This window comes from Argiope bruennichi, chromosome 1 (genome assembly GCF_947563725.1).
Source record: "Argiope bruennichi chromosome 1, qqArgBrue1.1, whole genome shotgun sequence".
Taxonomy (NCBI): domain Eukaryota; kingdom Metazoa; phylum Arthropoda; class Arachnida; order Araneae; family Araneidae; genus Argiope; species Argiope bruennichi.
In genome coordinates, this window is record NC_079151.1 from 125701256 (window position 1) to 125720350 (window position 19095).

The 19095-nt window shown below is 29.4% G+C and overlaps 1 protein-coding gene across 1 annotated transcript in view; it reads right to left on the reverse strand.

Moving 5' to 3' along the window:
• The window catches only part of LOC129975007 (histone-lysine N-methyltransferase NSD3-like), a 194969-nt gene that overhangs the window by 69248 nt on the left and 106626 nt on the right, over nt 1-19095 (reverse strand). Inside the window, exons 6-7 of the mRNA XM_056087862.1 lie at nt 10349-10447; nt 6365-6383 (exon numbers count right to left, since the gene is read on the reverse strand). Coding sequence (XP_055943837.1) covers nt 6365-6383 — 19 coding nt within the window. The 5' untranslated portion in view covers nt 10349-10447. The remainder of the gene's footprint in view (nt 1-6364; nt 6384-10348; nt 10448-19095) is intronic.

Here is a 19095-nt window from a genome sequence, read left to right on the forward strand (position 1 = left end):
GCTGCATCTCTTCGATCTTTCTACACCATTTTATAAAGTCTTCTGTGTTGGTTATCTCTTTCGTCAGTAGTGCCTGGTAAACATCTCCGGTGACTCCTTTCATAAGATGAGACACTTTCTCTTCTTTTGACATATTTGGTTTGACTTGATTGCATAACCCCAACACGCTTTGGATGTACGACTGCGTGTTCTCTCCAGGTTTTTGAGCTCTATTCTTTAGCTCATCTTCTGCCTTCTTTGCATAGTGCTGCGTTTCTCCAAATGCCTCTTTTAACATTGATTTGAAAACATCCCAAGAAGTCAATTTGTCTTCATTGTTTTCAAACCATAGTTTCGCTGTGCCGTCCAGAAAGAAGAACACATTTGCGAGACAAGTCATGTCATCCCATCTGTTGAATTTCGACACTCTGTCATATTCTTTTACCCATTTGTTTGGGTCCTGTCCCATGTCTCCTTTAAATACAGATGGATTTCTGTATTGTGGCTGTGCAGATGTCAGAATGACAGGTTTAGTTTCCTGTTCTACAGGCATTTTCCTTATCTTTCTGGGTGGTGGGAAATAAAGTCCAAATTCTGGTTCAAAGCCTTTAAGGCGATCGCTTCTTCGTAAATTCGTTTCCACACTGACTGGAATAGCACCCGGCGCCTCCACCAAAGAATGTCACGTAGATACTATGATATAGAACTCAATGACACACACAAGGGGTATAGAGCTTAACCAATTTATTAACTGAATTCAGAAATGAGAGAATACAGTAACTGATCAATCTTCTGCTTTTATACAAGCAGAGAAAGTTCCAGAATACTCTTCTGGTGACAGTAAGAAAAGTCCAGAACACTTGTCTGGTAAACTAAAGAAATGTCCAGTATCTTCTGGAACATGAAATAAAGGAAAACATAAAATCAAACAATTAAGTATTTACATATACAATTAATCGCATTGTCTCTAGCAGGATTCGAACCCAGGTCTCTTGATCATGAGACCAGTGCCATGACCATTCGGCCATGTAGATTCGACTGTCTTTCTTCAATGCGGCAATATCATCACTTTTCATTTATAAACTTTGGAGGGATTGAAAAAGGAAGTTGCCGAAAAAAGAGATTTTGGCAGTTTTGAAGGAAAAATAGATCATAAATAAGCACATAGAAAATGCAATTTACAAAATTTCATTAATGTTCGAGCAATCGAAATGCTTTTACAAGAAATAATAATATAGTAAACAGTTCTCAGAAAATTAACAACAATTATATGATTATGTGATTAAACAATTATATGATTAAACAACAATATATATATATATGTATATATTGTTAGCCGATTAAAAGTGTGCCGATTAAAGTCATCAGAAAGTGCGATGCAAATTTAAAAGAACATTGCAAGTTTATGTTATGATAATGAATGAATATCTTATACGATTATAACGGTATAATAGATGCATGAAGTAAATTTTAATTTCAAAATACAATGCATAAAAGCAATTTTAGTTTCTAGCAGGACCACAATGAATTAAAAATGCTATCAAGTCGAGGCATAGCGTTACAGCCTCAGGTTCAAATATACATTAATTGTATTACTGATGTAAGAAACATTTCCACAATCATGCCACAGCTATCATTTCGAGTTGCTTTTCTCGTGTTAAATTTTACTAACCTCTTCGCATACCATAATGTGTCTACCATGAACGTCGAATTATTGAATTTTCAGTTTTGAATCTGTATTTAAATGAAAGTAGTCTTAAAATTGCAAAGATCAGTTGAAAAATTGTCAACATTTCAAGTGCTTCTTATATTGTAAGAAATAAAATGACAAATTATTAAGTTAAGCAGATCAAATGTTTCAGATATAACTTTATAAACTTAGCAGGTGCAGTTTTTCTGCGTGTGTTAACTCACCTGTTTGTGCATGATGCTTGGCAGTCAAAAGAATAAAAAATCGATAGCAAGACTTCCATCGAAAACAAAAATTATCTATAGTATTGAGAACGGTGATCTAGTCAAAATTAAGAAAGAAAAGAAGTTCAAAGATGTGGAAACTTTTCCTTTCACTGCAGTATATCTCCCAAACCTAACACCGATTAGATTTGTAGTCATTTGAATGAATGGATGGATATGCGCAGAAAGATTTATTGAAAAACAAATATAAAAAGATTTCAAGTTAGATGTACTATATCACAATGCAAGGTTATATGAAACAAAAATAGTGAGGAATAATGGGCTCATGAGATTCGATGCAATGTTTAGTTCCCATGAAGATATGTCTTGACTAATAGTAAAATCTAATAATTAAATTTAGCAGGGACATTTAGCCTTCGATTATAATTTTAGTATTTGCTTTTTTTACATTCAAGTCATTTTCGATGAAATTTATTTTTGTCTCAACTCAGTAAAAATCCGGAGGCAATTTAGAAGCGCAATCAGTCAGCCACTTCGGTTTCCAATTAACTCTAAATTTTAAGTTTTGAGTGAGAAAAAATAATAATAAACCGCGAGTAACGCAAGAAGTGAAGAATAACACAATTTAAAGAAAAATATGAAGAAATCTGTAATTTTTTAAAATTATCTTCATTTTTTAAATGCTTTGTTTTTAATCTAACCTGTCTACATATGTTTCTAATTTTTTTCTACTAGCAATAGAAAAGAGAACTTGAACCTCCCCCCCCCCCCCAAAAAAAAAAAAAACATTATCTAGAAGTTTAATCTTACCGGGATAGAAGAATCCAGTAATAATAAAAGAATGCGTGCATTAGTTCCTCTCATAACTGTTTGGAACTTTCATTTAAAAAAAAAAAAAAAAGACGTGAAAAATCGCCCATTACTTGGCGCGATTTCTAAAATCTCCTTGCAAGAGTGGACGCGACAATTCTAAGAGACAAGATGCGAAAGCGAGCCGAATGTTGGAACGCCTTGTCTCCCACCAAAAACAACAACAAATGCAACTCTCTTTCATACAACATTCTAAGACAATTATCTTTCCTAAAGCAACTAATATGGCACAAAGCCTTACTGCATACACAGCATTTCTCAATACGCATTCATTCACATTTTCAACAATACTAATAGCATCGTAGATCATTATGAGTACATATTAGATTTAGATATCTATCTATACTTATATAAATCTCAATGTGTGTGTGTGTGTGTGTTGGTGCTCTACAGAAAAGACCATTTGACCTACAGCTACAAAATTTGGTACTTGTATACCTTGGAGATCGGGAATGTGCACCTGGGGTCCCTTTTTTTAAAATTTTGATTAGAATTTTAATTATTAATTAAAAACTAACTTTCCCGCCAAAACATCTTTTAATTTTCTTCACCGAAAAATGAGTAAGGCTTCAGTTTTTTTTTTTTTTTTTTTTTTTTCCTCCACGCTAATAAGGCTAGGCTTAAGATTTTTCGGCTGATTATTTCAAACGATTCTGTTTATTTTCTTAATGTTTGATGCATTTAAAATTAAACGTTGTTAATTAATCAATCTTTCAGATTCCTTCTAAAGTACTTATGAATTAAAATAAAACAGAATAAAGGGAACTAAAAATTTCTAATCCGCATAGCGCTACCCCAACTGGCGTAGAAAAAATCATGTATTTGCTGGTAACGGTAACTGGCGTCGAAAATTCACGCATGCGCATTGTGTTCTAATTGTTGTGACTGATTGCGAACTTGATTTAAATTATTTTTAGGTTAGGTGCATGCTTTTGTAATTAAATTGTATTTATGTTAGTTATATATATTTTTTGTATATGCTTATAGTTAATTTTAAGTACATCGTTTTTTAAGTAGTTTTTTTTAACCTGTTTTCGACCGATTACTTTAAACGATTCGTTTCATTTTCTTAGTGTTTGATGCATTTAAAACTAAACATTGTTAATTAATCGATCTGGTCATGATGAGTCCGAGATAATTTTGTTGACAAATTCTTGAAATATTACATAAATTAAGAAAGATATTCTTTAGTGCCCATAAAGTTTAAACACTCGGTGATTGTTTTCAGTAATCATATTTAAAAAAAAATGCTTTGTTTCAGTAAAAAATATTATTATATTAATTGCAGATTAATCCTTTCCACTTTAATTTAAAGCATAAATTCTACGGGAGCTAACAGAAAATTAGAGAGATACATATTACGTTATGACTGAAGGCCTTTATAATATTAGGAGTAAATTATATGAGTATCAAAATTTGAAGTTTTAAAATATTTTGATGAAGAAGCTATTAAAGTAGGAATTGCATAAAATATTTAATTATTAAAATTTTAACGAACATTAAGATTGGCGAACCGGCTGGTCACCAAAGGCGGCTAGTACTTATATAAAGCTCAATGTGTGTGTGTGTGTGTATGTTGGCGCTCTACAGGACAGACCGTTGGACCTACAGCTACCAAATTTGGTACATATATACCTTGGAGGTCGGGAATGTGCACCTGGGATCCCTTTTTTTGAATTTTTAATTAGAATTTTAATTATTAATTAAAAACTAACTTTCCCGCCAAAAAATCTTTTCATTTTTCCCACCGCCAAATGAGTAGGGCTTCAGTTTTTTTCCCCCACACTAATGAGACTAGGCGTAAGATTTTTCGGCCGATTATTTCAAACGATTCTGTTTATTTTCTTAATGTTTGATGCATTTTAAAATTAAACATTGTTAATTAATCGATCTTTCAGATTCATTCTAAAGTACTTTTGAATAAAAATAAAACAGAATAAAGGAAATTAAAAATTTCTAATCTGCATTGCGTTACCCTAACTGGCGTAGAAAAATTCACGCATTTGCGTTACCATAACAGGCGTTGAAAATTCACGCATGCGCATTGTGTTTTGATTGTTGGCAAATATTTTCAACGGATGCGGACTTGATTTAAATTATTTTTAGGTTAGTTGTATGCTTTTGTAATTAAATTGTATTTATGTTAGTTATATATTTTTAGTATATGCTTATAGTTTTAAGTACATCACTTTTTAAGAAGTTTTTTTTAACCCGTTTTCGACCGATTATTTTAAACGATTCTGTTTATTTTCTTACTGTTTGATGCATTTAAAACTAAACATTGTTAATTAATCTATCTGCTCATGATAAATCTGAGAAAATTTTGTTCACAAATTCTTGAGATATTATATAAATTAAGAAAGATATTCTTAACTGCCCATAAAGTTTAAACACTCAATGACTCTGTTTTCAGTAATCATATTATAAAAAAATTCTTTGTTTCAGATAAAATATTATTATATTAATTGCAGATTAATCCTTTCCACTTTAATTTAAAGCATAAATTCTACGGGAGCTAACAGAAAATTAGAGAGATACATATTACGTTGTGAATGAATATATAATATTATAATTTATAATATTATGAGTGAATTATATGACTATCAAAATTTGAAGTTTTAAAATATTTTGATGAAGAAGCTATTAAAGTAGAAATTGCATAAAATATTTAATTATTGAAATTTTAACGAACATTAAGATTGACCAACCGGCTGGTCGCCAAAGGCGGCTAGTATATAATAAAGTACAAGAAAGTCACCTGAAAAAATGCTATCCAGTACTGTCAACTCAGTGAAAGAATTAAGTGCAACAATCATAGGATTTGAAATAACGTTCACTCCCATTTACGCCAATCAAAACTAAACACGTTCTGAGCCGGGGCCTCCAAGAAAGCAATAAAATAATTTCATATTTAGGATTATTTTCATCGCTGCGGCCCCGACTGAGCATGGGCCGACGTGCTCTCTGCTGAACTCCGATACCACAACTGGCGCGCTTATAAATCTTAGAGGTAGCGCCAAATAAATGGGCCATTCTTTCTTTACATTACCCCAAAAAAGATTCTAAGAATTTTGAGCTAAGAAGAAGCAAAAATATGGTTCTTCAAACTGTGAGCGCTTTTCTTCTAGGTTACGTACCATGTTTCTTACCTGATCTATTCTAATTCTTCCACAGAATTAAGCAGAGAGTAGAATGTATTCTGATGTGGGAGTATTTAGAAGCGGGTTCTATTAGGAGTAATCGGTCTAACAGATAAAATATCATCGGCCCTGGATTCGGAGGGAGATACTCATGCTACAAATTAACAGAATTGCAGGGTTTGGATATGGAATTTATGGCAATTCAATTGAAGGGTAGGTATTCTTTCTGAACAATATGCATATGTAAATTCTTAAAATATTACTGTAGCTTGAATAAAAAGTTATTTCAATTTTTCATACTTATATTTTATATATTTATATTTCAATAACATATATTTCATTTTAATTTTTTTTAAATGTAAGACCATTGCATTAAGCAAATCTAGAAATGTATCATTTTATAAATTAAAAATTTATGTATGCATAAAAAAATTTAAATTAAATATATAAATACAACTTACTTGCTTCGAATCCCAGCATCTGAAATAAAAAAAAAATCAAATTAGTACAATAAAAATATCTCTACTACCCGATTGTAGAAGGATTTTTTTAAAAATAATTCAGGCACTTTATATGAATAAATGGATGGATTTAACGAAAAGTAAAAATTTAATAAAGCACAATGATTAAAATTTAAATATCTATTACTTTATACGCATTTTTCGACATTTACATATTTTACCTCGTTTTTTTCAATTTAAAGTCGAAAATATAAATGATTTTATTCTTCTGATCCATGTTATAATCATTTCAACTTGCAGAATTCATAAAATTATCTCATAATAATTGCCAAAAAATAATTTCTAAAAATAAAGAATTAATTCCAAATATTTTTTTAGGACAGTAAAATTTTACCACATCCAAAATCCGATATATTATTTCAACATATTACTAGCATAAGGAATTTTGAAAGCAATACATACAGCATTTACGATCTTAAAGTTACCAAAAAACATCTGAATCAAAGCAAAAAAAGATATTATTAAGAGAATTGGAGATTTTAATAAAACCGATGTGTAAATGTGACATTCTGTCTGCAGCCATTTTTGTTTTACTCACAGGAGCAATAAAAATATATCTTTAAAAGAATATTATAAAAAATTATATCAGCAACTGTTTAATATTATTTTTGATATTATTAATATATTAATCAAAAACACAATTATTTCAAATTGTATTCATAAAATATATAAAGAGATTTCTATATCAAGCTATACTTGTAATCGAAGTTTTTCATGTTTGTTTGTTGTTGTAGCTCTAAATAATTAGAATTTCAGGACAAAGGAGAAAAGAAAATTCAGCATTCTTGAACACACGACTCAACAGATTACAATTAAGATTTTCTAATGCGATACATTAACTTGATAAGCCTCTTCCAATCTAATATTTATATAGCATGATAATTATTCCAATTAAAATTTTATTTTTTATTACTTTGATAAACTGGTCATTTTATAATTAAAAAAACATTGATACATTTTTTTTGCTAAAATAAATTTTTTATATTAGTTTTAACAATTTAATTTTGATCTATAAGTATAACGTAGCTGAAGTACAGGTGAAAAGTCACTCGAGATAGAAAGTTGAAAACTATGAATGTGAAATGTTAAAGACGCCCATGCACATAATAGTTAGCAAACAACGTCTCACATCTGAGCTACCAGTTTTCAGTCATGAGTGAAACAATAACTACTATAATAGTAATATTAGGTATATTAACATTTCCCAAGCAAATCAGGTCAAATCACAATCAATTTAAAATATGCACGTGATTAAGAAAAAGCAATGAAAAGTGATTGCGTCTATAATGATAGTTAAATTCTCAAACTTCCAGAAACAGCATATTACAGTGTAGTTAGAAAAGAAACCAAATAAATTCGGGGACTAAATCTTCAAATTAATCAACCTGCATCAACCTGCTGTTTTAAATGCATAATTTTTTTTTAAGTTCTGATTTCCATTTAAAAAGAAAATAATAAAGAATAAAATGCATTATCAAAAGTTATATACAATTATAGTTACTTTTTGATATTTTGGCCTTATAAATTTTGAAAATACAGACATTTATCGCTTTGGTGGTTCAAGTTTCCGATCCTCTCATCATAGAACATTGCCGCCGGTGATGTGAAATATGTCTATTTCTTTCAAACTTTTCATTAATCTGGATATTCTCTGAGTTTTCTTTTGAGAAAAGTGTATGGAGCAGGGGTATCTAGGGGTATTCAAACGCCCGAAGTCAAAAATTTAGCATGCAGATAGATCTCTCAGCTTTTTTCCTAAAATTCTAAGAGCCCTTGTTTTGTTTTTTTCTCGAATCACTCGATCAAATCCTAGAAGCAGATATTCCTTTGCAACCGACTTGTGCCCTCATTATCTTCCTTTGAGAAAGTAGCTTAGATTTTCATCACTTCCTTGTAATGAAGAATTGGTAAGGAAATCAAAGTTTTTTGACTATTGAGAAGCTTCAGACAAACGCTAAGGCTTTTCTCACATGGAGCATGGGTGGATCGAAAAAGGAATGGGACATTAATCGAAAAAGTAATGGGAAATGTAATCCACCAATATAACAAATGCTTGAATCTTCAGCACGAATATGCCGAAAAGTAATCACGTTTGTCCCTTTTTTCTTTTCTTTCTTTTTTTTTTGGTAATAAATTCATTCTAATCACTTCTTTTGCCTTTTTTTCATGGTCCATGGAAAGGGAAGGAAAAAAAAAGGCATGGAAAAAAAGGCATGGAAAAAAAAAAGAAATGATTTTTTTTTCCATAACACTTTTTAGACATGCTTTTACATCATTAGATTCTTCTATCTTGGAGACAAATGTTTACTACTTTGACAATTATTATTGTTAAATTATTAGTCAATCAATTAAGCAGTTCTTAATATTTTTGACGTTTACCTGTTAAATAATTTCAAATTATCATCAGAGAGTTCAGTTATATCAACGTTTCATTTTAACGAAAAATTATCACCATTAATTTCGTTATATCATTATATTATTTTGCTTTAACCAAAACTATCATAGCGAAAGACTGCATGAAAGACTATCACCATTAAATTAAAGATATCCAAATGAAATAGCACAGAATTATCAATAAAATAATGCATAGAGTACGGTATTTGCAACAGAATCAAATGTGATACGTTGAGAAAAAAACTATTCACTTCATGCTTATGAATAGATATGAGCAGCAGAACATTTCATAAATAGCTCCTTATTTCTTTAACGTAAATAGGGTATTAAATTATTGAGTACCTTTAATATTTCCCCAACCAAAATATGAATAAAGCACTTACATGCTGAAGGAGAAAAAGAAGTCACTAATTTCTACATCTGATTTCATTACCAGTTGGAATAATTATTCTTAAATCATTTTCCTGATATGTTTAATGTATGAATATCTACCCAAATTGGCAAATCACACACTGATCTGAAAGGCCAATCTTCTGTGGTAGATATACATTTTAAAAATCTCACTTACCTTTTAGACGCTGAATAACTAAAAGGTTTTGAGAATACTTATCTTTTCTTGAAAACTATTTAGAAATCAGTGCAGAAGAAATATTTTTAAAAAATTCGCCCTAAATCAGCGTTTTGAATTCGATCAAACGTTATTTGAACCAAAAAAAAAAAACTAAGGAATCATATTGGAAGACGAGAATGATTGACGACATAAATTCCATACCGTTTTAGTCTATACATAAACCTATAGTCTATACATCTTTGAACAGAAAAAAGAAAAATGCTCTGAAGATCATAATTACCGAAGTATATGTGTATTTTTCTAACGATTCATAAAAACAAAGAAGCAAAGACTTTAACCATAAATATTTAACCATATTTTTAAAAAACACAATTCTGAATTGAACTCAAGTTTCCAATGAATTTCAAAGTAGTATTTTTGGATTTTTTTTATAAAAAAAGTTAGTTTTTTTATTATTCGGCATAAAAATAAATACTTTAATTAGCGTCTTGCCAATTTTTTTTTAATATTTTCAATGACCGCGGAATCGATTTCTGAAAAATTATTTTTCTAAAATAATGAAAAAAAAATTCGGAATTTTTTAATTATATTTTCTTTGCTGAAATTGTGACTCAAAAGTTGTAGGAAAAGGTTATCCTAGTCAAATTAACTGTCCTATTAATTAATGATTAATTAATTATCAATTAATTATCCTATTAAAATAAATAAAACGAAAGACTGCATAATAGACATTAAAAATTGATGGGTTTTTTTTTTCTTTTCTAAAAGGCATAATAATAATATAGCATAAGAATGTTTTTAAAAAAACATCAAAATCATTTCAAAAAGTTATAATGGACTTTTGCGATACTTGGATAGGAGATGCTTGATATATTTATTCCTTAAACTGCTAAAAAGAAAGCTTAAATGCGAAATTCTAATACTTATCTTTAGTTTAGAAATTCTAATAATTTTCATACCTTAGACAAATATCAGACGAATATGAATTCCAATTATTTAGTCAGAAGTAGAATGAAGTTGCCGGTTCACTCTAGAGCGTTATGTCCTAGTGAGATTCTCTGAAAAAAAAATGTACATTTTGACTTGTCGGTCATTACACATAAAATATATAATTAAAAATGCTTACATAGATTTAAATCTTTTTTTTTTCTACTTACTGTTAAAAATAATTTTTTTTAATAACGTACGTATTAATGAATTTTTATAAAGATAAAATAATATGTTTAAATAAATTTTAAATTCTACTCGTTCCTCTTTCGACATAAAATTTTTTAACGAGGAAGGAAGAGTATGAGGAGGGAGTAGTGCCTTAGCATTTGCCTTGGGTTTTAGTTTAAGAAGGTAGGTCTCTGGCGATACTTGTAAATCGATGTTATCAAAAATTTAAAACTAAAAAAAATCTTTTGTCGGAAAGTTTAACATTATTCACGTTTTTATTAGAAATAAAGTAGAAATTTTTCTTTAAAAAAAGCATTTAATAAACGGATATATCAAGATGTCTAATTGTTATCTTTTGACAATTCTAAAAATGTTTCAAAAAGTTCTTTAAGAAACTGATTAAAAATATGTTCAATACAAATATACATCACGCAAAATACCGTGTGAAGTTCCTTCATTGTCAATTATAACTCTTCTGTAAACAACAAGTTCACTGGCAACATCCAATAAAAAATCTTATATATAAGTCCACGTTAAAGATATTTCCAAGGAATTATTTTTAAGAATCAGAATTTGTTGTAATAATTTAATATATTTATAAATATTCGATTTCTAACTGACCAAAGATGAATCGCTTTCCAGGCAATTATAGTGCTATTAAAAACATAAATATCTATAAAATATATCTTTTAACTTTCGCAGTTCTGTAACTTATTTATCATGTAAGTTTCAAAGATACATGCAAACAAACATACATACAGGTACATTTTGACAGGATCATTATGTTTTGAAGTTTCATTTCGAATTTTAGCTTTTAACTATATTCAGAACAGTTAACAACTTTTAATAATAATAAAAATGTTTATAAATGTTTTACTATTTTATTTTACTATTAGATTAATTAATCTGTTTCGATTATTAAAATGAATCAAATTCATTAATTTTACATCTATCAATCTATATATATATATATATATATATATATATATATATATATATATATTATACAGAGAGACCGCCGAAACATTGAGAATTTTTCAATGAAAAATCACCAGAACGAAATATGGCAAACCAATTTTGCCACTGCATTTCTTTCAAGCCTTCATTCCGATATACGACACATAACTTCTTGTGTGCTTGCGATATGTTCTTGCCTTTTCGGAAATAATATAATAAAATATGTCTGAAGCACGCGTTTCGTATTTCCATTTATAAATTGCGATAAAACCAAAACTAAAGAACTAATCGATATATATATATATATATATATATATATCGATATATATATATATATATATATATATGTTATGAAATTTTAATTTAACCCTAATTAATTACCAAAGTTTTATCTTAATTTAGCCCATATTAAATTCATTCTAAAATATTCTCTTATTTCCTGATCCCATTACACTTTTTCTAATTGATTAATTCAACAGAAGCTTTGTAAAAATGCTTAAGTTCAGCGGTTCAAACGCTCCAAGTGAAGGAATAAAAAATTGCCAACATAAACAAATTTTTTTAAAAGGTTCCTATAATTCCCTTAACTAAATCGACACGAATAAAGGAATCCCTATCAGAACATCACAGTATATAAATACTGGAAAAAATATTTTCTCCATTTTACACTCGTCTGCTCTTGTATCGATGTTGAACGGACGCTAGACCGTCGTCGTTCTGTTACATAAATTATGTCTATCGGGATGACATAAAAGCGAAATTTTAAAACCCAAAAGTGTAATCTCTCTCTTCGGCCTTTTTCCTCTGTTAAAAAAAATTATGTTTACTTTACACACACACACACACATATATATATATATAAACATATACAATCAAAAATATACGCATTATGAAATTTCAATTAAAATTAAAATCTATTTCAGAAAACAAACTAAAAAAATTAAAAATTATTTTTGAATCAAACTAAAAAAGATACAATTGCATTTCGAGAGCGCTAAGGCTGCATATAATTCTTAAAGTGGAAGTCAGGTTCGAAGACATAGATGAGACATTTTAATTTTACATTTTTAAATTCATTTTATCTATCCTGGGAAAGCAATTTATTTACAAGCAGGCACGGACAGAACACGTCCACAACAGCGCGGAGCAAAAGCAGAAGTAAGGAACGGAACAAATGATCACTAGTCTTATATAACATGGGATTTCCGGCCACGAGTCAATTGAATACTAGTGTTGACCTTGGACAAGGTCAACGGAGGGATCACTTTCACTCGCCACGCGGAACAGATGGCGCATCATTTTTACAAAGCTACAACAGTGGAATGGGGTTCAGATAACAAGAGAACACTTTCGAATGACTCCAACATGGGCCAAATTAGACAAAAAAATTATGAAATTAATTTGGATTAAATTAGATATTAAAATATCATTACAATCCCCCCCCCACCGCAAGACGTGGAAGTGCGTCGAGGCCCTTTGACACACAACCATACCTTACAGTGGTGTGAAAGTAAGAGGTTAAACTTAAAAGTATATTAAAAGTGACACCTCAGTTTTCCTTTACCTTCACATTATACAAACATTAATATAGAAATCCCATTCATCATTTTATATTAGAAGCATAAAAATATTTGTGAAAATAGTATATGAAAACCTTAATAATCAACAGTAATAATAAAATATTAATAAATGAAACAGTATATTGCAACAAGTTATTTTGACCATTTTTCTGTAAAAACTAAATTTGATCAACTTAATTTAATGAAAACAGTCTATGGTATATTTGCCTATATTATTCTTAAATTCTAAGAAGTCTGACTCAACAAAATAATTAAATTAGAAATAAAGTATTAGGTTATTAAATATAATATCAATATTATGATTTCACCCAAATGAAACATGATTATAATTATGATTTCATATAAAGTATGTTTAGCTGTAAATAAAAACACAAGATTCAAAACTTCAGGTAAAAAACTTGGATATGAAAATACTACTTGCAGAATTGAAATATTTCATATTAAACACTTGGAATTGAAACCATAAATATAAGATTCAAAATTATCTAATTAAGAACTTGGTTAGGAAAATAATACTTGTAAAATTGAATGGTTTCATATAAAAACTTTTGGAAATGTAAATAAATGTAAGATTCATGTATTTCAAACAAAACACTCGTAAATGAATGTAACAAACAGAAGACTCAAAATACTCACATGATTAAGTGTTTGGTAAATAAAATATATAAAAAATATTTGGTAATTGAAAGGGAAAAAAACTTTTGTATTTTGTAAAAAACAGGTATTTGGACACAGTGATAATAGAAGGTAGCTTAATAACTGTTAGAGGTGTAAAAATTTCCCTTGAGGTATTTACTACATTAGTCTAATTATCATGTGCCATTAATTAATAAGTATATAAGAATCTTGATATGTTACTTTTTTCGTTCACAAGGTCTGTATGCATATTAAAACAAAAAGCAATTCTGACACAATAAATATCAGAGTATAGTTTCATTACAATCAGAGGTGTAGCAAATTTTCCTGTGAAGTATTTACTAAATTTCTCTGATGTAATGTGTCATAACTTTTATTTATTTATTTTTTTCTTTTATATAAAGATAAATTTAATTTCTTTGGGGAAATCACCTTTCTTTATTTTAATAGCATGTATACAAATTCCAAATTCAACAAATTATAATATTATGAATAAATTTTAAATAATAGGAAAAAATATAAAACCATCAAAATATTTTAAATTTAAACATAATATTTTAAATAATAATATAAAAAGATTATTTGCAATTATATTGTAATGGAAAAATGCAATTCAAAATAAAATCAAAAGTACAGAATATACATCTTGATTTTCACCCGTTTGAGTCAGGAAACACTAAACTTTTTTAAGAAATCACAAAAGGAAATTTTGAGCACTGAAGAGGCACTGCAGACCACTGGTGAGTAAAGCAGGCGGCATGGAAAAATCTTTGGAGTACGGCAAGTTGCGGAGGCGCAATGCAACATCGAATTGAAAATTTTTTACAGGAAACTATCCTGTCGACTAAATAATATGTAAGCATATAATTCTTAAAGTGGAAGTCAGGTTCGAAGACACAGATGAGACATCTCACATTTTTAAATTCATTTTAATCCATCACAGGAAAGCAATTTATTTACAAGCAGGCGCAGACAGAACACGTCCACAACAGCGCGGAGTAAAAGCAGAAGTAAGGAAGGAACGGAACAAATGATCACTAGTCTTATATAACATGGAATTTCTGGCCACGTGTCGATTGGATACTCATGGCGCATCATTTTTACAAAGCTTCAAGAATGGAATGGGATCAGAAAACAAGAGAACACTTTAGAATTTTAGAATGACCCCAACATGGGTCGAATTAAACATAAATTTAGGAAATTAATATGGATTAAATTAGATATTAAAGTATCTTATATATGTAATGATATTTTAAAATTTAATTTAATCTGAATTAATTTCCTAATTTTTTTAGCCTAATTCAGCCCATGTCAAAGCCATTTTAAAATATTCTCTTATTTCCTGATCCCATTCCACTTTTTCTTTTTAATTAATTCAACTGAAGTTTTGTAAAAATGATTGCGTCAGCAGTTCCCACGTGCCGAGTGAAGGGATTGAGAATCGCTGATGTAAACAGATTCTTCTAAAGGATCCCCTCTGTTTCCCTTGTCAAGGTCGACACGTGTGAGAAATTCCTATCAGAATCGACACGCGTCAGAAATCTCATGTTATATAAGACCAGGGATAAAATGTTCATCAGCTTTTTTTTTCTTTTCGCTCTGTGTCGTTTTGTGTTGTGTGTATGCTCGTCGCTTCTGCTTGTACCTAATGCGTGTCTCTCCGGGATGAAATAAAACGACGTCAAAAAATCGAAAGTCTCTTCACAGTCTTCGAAACTGCATTCTGATTAAAAAATTATATGCTTATATTTAATGAAGCGACAGGATTTATCTGTGCAAAATTGTACAAATGATTAAAATTAAATCCGCGGTAGAGGCAATGAAAATGAATGACGCTACAGCTCCTTCGCCGCTTTACACCGTTCCACGACGCTGAAATTCTTCCGACTCCGTTGTTATGCCCAACTCTGTGCCTCCCGTGACCTGTGACCTCATCCGAAACTCCTGCTCTGCTGCTCAATACACTTGTGTTTGTGCTCCTTGTCATCATAAAGAAGTTCTAGCTCATCTATGCCAAATTGAATCACCCAGATCACTTGTGTGTTATATTATCTTCACAGTATAATAATCGCCTGCTTTACTCGCCAGTGGTCGTCTACAGTGCCAGTTCAGTGCTCAAAATTTCCTTTTGTGATTTCTTAAAAAGTGATTAGTATTTCCTGGCTCAACGGGTGAAAATCAAGATTTATATTGTGTGTTTTCTTTTCTTTTAATTTCTTTCTCTCTCTCTCTTTCGTTAGAACAACACAGTGACAATTATTAGTGTCCAAACACGTCTCAACTTTACCAAGTCTAGATAACTTGGACAATGTTTATAACCCTCAGACCAATGTAAATATTTTTATTGATCCACTCTTTCAATTATGTCTGCAGATATTGTGAAAAAACTTAACTTGACAAGAAATAATGTAAACCCTATTGGAGTCAAACAAGCTCATGGAATATTCGAATTAACACAAATTTATGACATATATTTAAAAATTGGCCAAATAAATAAGAAAATCAAATTACATATTATGGACATTCCCTTACTATATGTCATCTTAGGACTTCCAGATTGTAGTTTATATAAATTAATTATGAATTGTAATAAAAATAAAATATTTAAAAATGGGAAGACGATTACCAACTTGCTTACCAATAATAATTATATGTCTTTACATATTGTTGAAAATAATAACACTGGTGATAATAAGGTCAAGATAGTGAATAAACCGAGAGGAAATGTTTCTACCTCTGACTATAAACAAACTATCAGAACCTGTGTTAACTCTGGTTCAGAATATTCTCATGTGTTGGCAAAAAAAAAAAAAAAAAAAAAAAAAAAAAAAATATGATTTTTGTAGAATAAGAATAGAACCCCTAGAATAAATTTAACATCTGATTTACCATTTTCACAAAAGGCTTATAGAACCTCTGCTACTCATGAAATGGAAATAAATAAGCAAATTAAAAATTTGTTAGATGCAGGTTTAATAAAAGAATCTACTAGTAATTATTTCTCCCCTGTAACATTAGCATATAAAAGAGATGAAAATATAAAAAGTTGACACTGTATTGATTATCGTAAAATTAATTCCCTTTGCAAATCTGAGGCACAGCCTCATCATAGAATAGATACCTTATTAGATAAATTAAGCACTGCTAAAGTTTTTTCAAATTTGGATCTTGCATCTGGATATTGGCACATACCCTTGCATGAACAAGATAAGCATAAATTTGCATTTGTAACAACTGAAGGTTTATACGAATTTCAAGTACTACCTTTTGGCCTTAAAAATGCACCTGCAATATTTTATAGAATTAATTATTCGTAGAATTTTAAATAAGCATAAGTTTTCAAATTTTGCATCTCACTATTTTGATGACATAGTAGTTTTCTCTAACTCATTAGAGGAACACTATGATCATTTAAAACAGATTTATCAAATGTGTAAAAAAAGAAACATTAGATTAAAATTTTCTAAATATGTATTTGCTCAAGATAAAATTAATTTCTTGGGGTATGAAGTCAAAGAAGGGTCTATTTCTCCTGATAATCATAATATTGAAAGTATTAAAAAATTACAACCTGCAAGAAATGTTAAACAACTTTAAGGTTTTCTTGGCTCTGTAAATGTTTATAGTAAGTTTATTGATTCGTATGCTAAAATTAGAGAACTCTTAAATAATCTTCTTAAAAAAATATACACCATGGCAATGGTGTATATTTTATGGACAGAAGACTGTCAAAAAGCTTTTGAAATATTAAAAAATAAATTGATAACTAAACCAGTGTTACAACTATATAACCCTAATTTACCTCTTCATGTTTTTTGTGATGCATCTCAGGTAGCCATTGGAGCTGTCCTAAAACAGCCCGACTGTTCTGGTAAATAACATCCTGTATCTTATCATTCAAAAACTTTAAGCCCTTATGAAAAAAATTATTGTATAACTGAGTTGGAATGTTTAGCAATAGTAGATGCACTTGGTTAATTTTATTTCTTTTTACATGGGAAAAAAATTCATAATTCATACTGATCATGCAGTTATTGTTTGGCTTTAAAAATGTTAAGAATTTAAGGGGAAGATTATTTTGTTGGTCTTTAAAATTAAACATGTTTGATTATGAAGTTAAATATTTAAAGGGAACAAATAATGTTGAAGCTGATATGTTATCAAGATATCTTGCTGCTGAATATCTTCAACATTCTGTGCATTTATTAGAATTAGATGAGATAAAACACTATCAAAATTTAGACAATTTAGATTATACTAAATATAAAAGTATTAATGATGTACTTGTAGTTAAAAAGAAAAATTTGTTTAAAATAGTTGTGCCATTTTCTCTTAGGAGAAAAGTTTTGCAAAATGCTCATGAACAATTCAGGCATCCAGGCACTCAAAAAATAATAAATTTAATTACTCCTCAGTATTATTGGCTCCATATTACTCAAGATATTGCACTTTTTGTTAAACATTGCGATGTTTGTCAATTAAATAAAAAGAAAAAGCAAAAAAGGTTTGGCCTTTTACAGGCTGTGTCCCCCGCAGATCGTAATTTTCAATATCTTTCTGTTAGTGGATTTAATTATTACAATTCAACTAAAAAATTTCTTCATATAGTAATTGATCATGCAACTAGATATATTTGGGCTTTTCCTTCCAAAAATGAAAATTCTGAAACTTATATTAATATATTAAAACAAGTTTTTCAAATTCAAGTCCCTTCCAAATTATTAACTGATAGAAACGGTGTTTTTACCTCATCTAAATTCAAATATTTCCTCAGAAATTACAGTGTCAAGCATCTGTTAACATCTTCACATCATCCACAAACTAATAGGAAATGTGAAAGAGTTAACCAGTAAATAATAACTAAATTAAATTGTAAGTTCAATTCTTCTACTAAAATTCCTTGGACTACACTTTTAGAAAAAGTAATCAATTAATATAATTTAACACCCCATTGAGTTACAAAATTTCCTCCTGCATATTTGTTATTTGGCACTTTACATTATCCTCCTCCCTTAACTCAAAATAAATTCTATTCTCCAGAAGAAGCCAGAAAATTAGCTAAAGATAATACAATAAAATATCATGATAAAAATAAAATAAGATATGATGCTAGATTTATAGATTCTCCATTCAAACCTGGTGACAATGTAATGTATGAGGAATTTAATTATCCAAATCGTAGAAAATTATATCCAGTATTTTCAGATCCATATGAAATAGTAACTAAAATTTCAGATGTAAATTATGAAATACCGAAACCAAATGCATTAACAAACAAAGCTACTGATATTGTCCATGTATCCAAATTAAGAACATATTACTCATCAGAAAAATTAAGTCATGAATAATAATTTAGATTTAAATAAAAAAAAAAT